Raw genomic sequence first — 4554 nt, 5'->3', positions numbered from 1 at the left:
CGCCGAGTTTCTGGCCGTCGCCGCCGAGGACCTCAGCTCCCCGGCCGGGGCCGCCGCCTTTGCCGCCAAGATGCCCCGGTGCCGGGGGGCGGCGCTGGCGCGGGAGGAGGTGAGGGGGCCGAGGCGGGAGGGATCGGGGGTCCGGTCAGGGCCTCGCCTTGACCTTCACAGGCGTGACCCGAGCGTGAGGTCTCTTACCGCGTCCCAGAAACCACCCCCTCTGTAAATGTGTGAGAACCCACTGCATCGTGAACTTCTGCGCCCCTCCCCGTCGAGGCCGGGGAGGGCCAGAGGACCTTTTGGGGGGGATCTCGAAGTCACTTTGATGACAGACTTAACAGGTCAGGGACATGCCCCCAGTGCTCTTGTGACCTGCTCTGTCGCGTGTGTGCGCGTGTGTGGGCTCAGCGCCTTTCTGCATCTGTTTGGGTTTCCATCGTGGAAACCCCCGCCAGTGTGCCCCCCAAGTCACTCCCCTTTTGGAGAGCAGGCCTCAGTCCAGAACTTACTTCTCCCAGGCTGAGAGAGGCCCCATTCCCCTGGCTGCTAGTGCTGGGATCTGGCCTGTGTTTGTGGAATGAATGCGAATGAGGAGGCGCCAGGAGTTGAGATTCACCTTGGCCAGGCTGTTGGCAAGTTTAGAGTCTGCCCCCTCCCCTCTCCTCTTTGTCTTTCTCTGCAAAGCTCCCGGGCCTTTTCTTTCACCCTTGCAGGCTGCCCCACCCCATTCCCCTGCTCTTGGGAGTTGATTCCTCTCCAGACCTGCTGTGCTTTCCCAAGCCTCCTCTGCGGGGAATAGTCTGGGATAGACACTCCACCACTTATGGCCAAGGGAGAATAAAGTGTTTTTGCAGCTTCCTTTCTGAAGATTCCCTGTATTGGGGTGGCATTCTGTACCCAGAAGGGACTGTCACCTTCCAGCCTTCATAAGAGTGTTGAGTACCTACGGTGTGGCAGATACAAAGCTCAGTAGTACCCTGGGCCAGTCAGTGCCTTGACAGTCTCTCCTCCTCCTCTGCCCCGAAGGCTGAATTTCCACCCCCCAAGTCTCCAACTCTGTGTATGGCTTTGTAAGGATGGCACAAGATTGTGGAAAGAGGGTTGACTTTGGGGAAGGCCAACCCGTGTTCAAATTCTGGTCCTATAATTTGCCAGGATGTGAACTTGGGTGCCCTGAGCTGCATGAACTCCATTTTTGGCATCTATAAAATGGGGATAGTGATGTTTACCTCACAGGGCTATGGTGTCACATGAGTCAGTGTGTATAAAGCATGCCTCCCGATAAAGGGAATGATTATCTGGTTAATTGACAGAGCTCTTTAAGCAGTGACTGAATCTCTTTGGTCCTCAGTTCTCTTATGGAGTCCAATCTAGTGTTTTGCCCGTAATAGGGGTACATGTTTTAATGAAATTAAGACGTCATCAGGACTTTGGCTTCCTTTCTTGACAACTTGGAATTCACTGCCTGTGGATGTGTCTGTGTCGTGGGGGGGGGGGGGGGGGGGGGGGGTGTCACACAGCCTTATCCTGAGGAGAGCTTCCTGAAGTTTGTCTTCATAGCCTTGTATTTTTGACCTGGAAGAGCTCAGTGCCATGGGCATCCTTAGGGTTTTCATAGTTCACGCTCCTCTCTGGGTTGTTCATTAAAATGTTAAATCAGAGCAAGAGCAGCAGAAGTGGCTGCACCCTGAACCCTTCTCCAGGGACAGAAATGCCCATGTATGCCCTTGCATCTGGCCTTGTGTGAGGTGGTAGGGGGGTGGAATGGGTCTAGAGACCGCAGCAGGCTCTGGTGAGGGCACAGCTTTGCCTTATTTCAGGTTTGGGACTTTGCTTTGTTGCATTCAAGTGTTAATTTTTGCAGCTGAAAAGCTTGTGGCACCCAGATACAGCCTTTCTCTTTAGCATTTCAGTGCCCAAAAAGTTAGTATCTGACCTTTGGAGTGGACTTTCCTGAAATTTCCTGTTTGGTTTGCATTCATGTTTATGTTTACCCATAGTTTGATGCTGGCATTCCCTTTCAACAAGTGCTCCCTACTTTTTTTTTTTTTTTCATTTTAATTGTGAAACTGCAAATGTCAGGGAGTATTAATGAGGATAATCATTCTGTGAGCCTCCTTCATCCTATCCTGGGCCTCCTTACATTCATCTTTTCACTGATTTTCACAGTAACATGGGTGAACATGGGCCCATGGAGGTTTAGACAGTTGTCTAGGTCACACTATGCGTCTGTGTGATTCTATGGATGGTCTGTGTTCAGTTCTCCATGCCATCTCTGTGCTAGGCACCAAAGACAAAGATACTGCTCTGGTTTGCTGGCTGGTTGGGAAGATGCAGCCATTCTCAGGAAATAAGTAGGGACTCCAGGAGTCTACCCTGAGTGCCCATAAAGGCTGGTGGAGCAGGGAAGAGAGAACAGTGAGGATGGTGCAGTCAGGGAGAGCTTCCTGGAGAAGGTGACATTTCAGGTGACTGCATAAGTCAGAGGACTGGTGAGTGAATTTGGAGACTTGGGGGGTAGAGGGCATAATCAGGAACAAAGTAAGCCATTTTGAGCAGTGCTGAAAATTCATGGGATATTGTACATCTCAGCTATCAGTGGGTTTTAGATAAAGCTGTCTGCCACGTGTGTGTGTAGAAAGATTGATTTAATGCCATGTTAATTGCACAGAGGGCATAATTTTTAATGAAAAATTTAAAAGCCATAATGGAAAGGGCTAAAGTCCTCTCTGGCCACTTCTCAAATCCCTGTTCTCTCCCCAGAGGTAAATGCTGTGGAAATATACAAGCTTCCCAGTGCATCCTCAGAGAAAATACATTATCTCTGCGGGAGTGGTGTTTAGGAGGGAATGTTTACCTGAATTGGTGTCATGTTTGACATTTTGACATTTTATCAGTGTCAAATTTATCTTTTCCTTTGTGATTTCAGCCTTTTTGAATCTTGGATTATTCTTAATGTTCTTGGGAATTTTACATTCTGCTTGGTTCTGTGTCTGTCTTACCAAAGAGAATAAAATTTTCATTTTACAAAAAATAATAAAAATCATCCTTTTAGAATTGTTTGCAAGAAACATAAACTTCTTTACATTGAAGGGAAATCTGCTTTAAGGAATTAGAGGTACCTCGTGGAACTGAAGGGTGGTAAGTAAGACCTCAACAGGGCCTCACTTGATGCTGGAAAGTTGTCAGGAAAAGGCAGCTGTTTTATCATTCTCTTGCTCGTTTCTGTCTGTCTGTCCGAGCCATGCTTTTCCTCAGCTGTCATCACCTAAGCCCAGAATGCGGCTTCAGCCCCCATATTCACGTGACCTCATCCGTCCAGCATCTAAAGGTAACCCAGCCAGTCTTGTGCCCCACTTCCAAGTTCCTGACAGAGAGCTTGGTAGCCCAGCCCAGTTTCTGGATTTGTTCCAGAAGCTGGGTCTCCACCCCCGGTTTCATCAGCAGAGGTCGTGGAGGGATAGACTCAGGCCTGGTAAACATGGCCGCAGAGACCTGTGGGAGGGGACATGTCTCAGAGCAGGGTGAAGGGCCTGGAGGTCCATGTCCAAGGGACATTTGCATTTCTCTTGGCATAATCTGGGCTCTAGGGAGAGGCACTGAGCTCATCCTGTTTTGTGCTGCCCTGGTTACTCAGGTGTAGCTGAACCCCAGTTTGGCAAGCTCGGTGAATGGGGAATTAAAAGGGTGGATTGGAGAGCTAAGGACGTGCAGCAGCACCTGGAGGCCCTGAATGCCGGTGAGCTCTGGACTGGACAGTAGGGACCAGTGGCCACAGTTACATTGCCCCAGGAGCTGAGGCCAGCCCTGCCAGGGGACACAGCAGCCAGTATGTAGTGCCCGGAATGACTCCAGGCCAGGCAGATACGTGGCTCAGTAAAAAGAGATGCACTTCTTGCTCTGCAGAGCTTTTAGTCTTCTGGGGAAGACAGCAGTAAACAGGTAAACAATCAAACAAGTTAGGAATTGCTGCTTGTAACAAGGGCATGAGGGCTCATCCTCCTGGTCAGCTTCCTTGACACTTCCTAGGTCCGCAGCTCTCCTGTGTTAGCCTGTCTCCCAGGCGGCTCACCCACACCCATGGTTTTAGTTCTCTCCCATCTTAGGTGACTCACACACTGTACCTCAGCCCAGACCCTTGTGTCCAACTGCTCACTTGCTGTTTCGCTCTGATGCCTCAACATGTCCAGAACCACATTCCCCCGGGCTGGCCCTTCTGAGAAAGTGCTCCTTTCTCAGGGAGAGGTGCCTCCCTCCGTTCTGTTACACACGCCAGGAGCCTTGTACCTCCGTGCTCTCACTTTGTCTCCCAAGGACATCAGTTTTTCCTTCTAAGCGTTTCTGGAGTCTGCCCACTTCTCTCCATCCCTGCTCCAGCCCCCGGCACCATCTTCTCTCCCCTGAAACACCACAGTGGCTGCCTAACTTGTCTGTTTCATTCTAGCTCAGTTCTCCTTAATAACCTCTGTATCTATGCCCTTGGCAATGTACATTTTCCATTTATTTGTATACATTCTTTTTTTTTTAAAGATTTATTTTTATTTATTTGTGCAT

General features: G+C 49.9%; 1 protein-coding gene across 1 annotated transcript in view; it reads left to right on the top strand.

Moving 5' to 3' along the window:
- The first annotated feature begins 6 nt into the window (after nucleotides 1-6).
- ASAP3 (ArfGAP with SH3 domain, ankyrin repeat and PH domain 3) overlaps nucleotides 7-4554 on the top strand; it is a 41767-nt gene continuing 37219 nt past the window's right edge. Inside the window, exon 1 of the mRNA XM_012722520.1 lies at nucleotides 7-109. Coding sequence (XP_012577974.1) covers nucleotides 71-109 — 39 coding nt within the window. The 5' untranslated portion in view covers nucleotides 7-70. The remainder of the gene's footprint in view (nucleotides 110-4554) is intronic.

The sequence above is a fragment of the Condylura cristata genome, unplaced genomic scaffold (assembly GCF_000260355.1).
Source record: "Condylura cristata isolate star-nosed mole 26May11 unplaced genomic scaffold, ConCri1.0 scaffold00008, whole genome shotgun sequence".
Taxonomy (NCBI): domain Eukaryota; kingdom Metazoa; phylum Chordata; class Mammalia; order Eulipotyphla; family Talpidae; genus Condylura; species Condylura cristata.
This window is presented reverse-complemented; position numbering and strand designations above follow the sequence as displayed.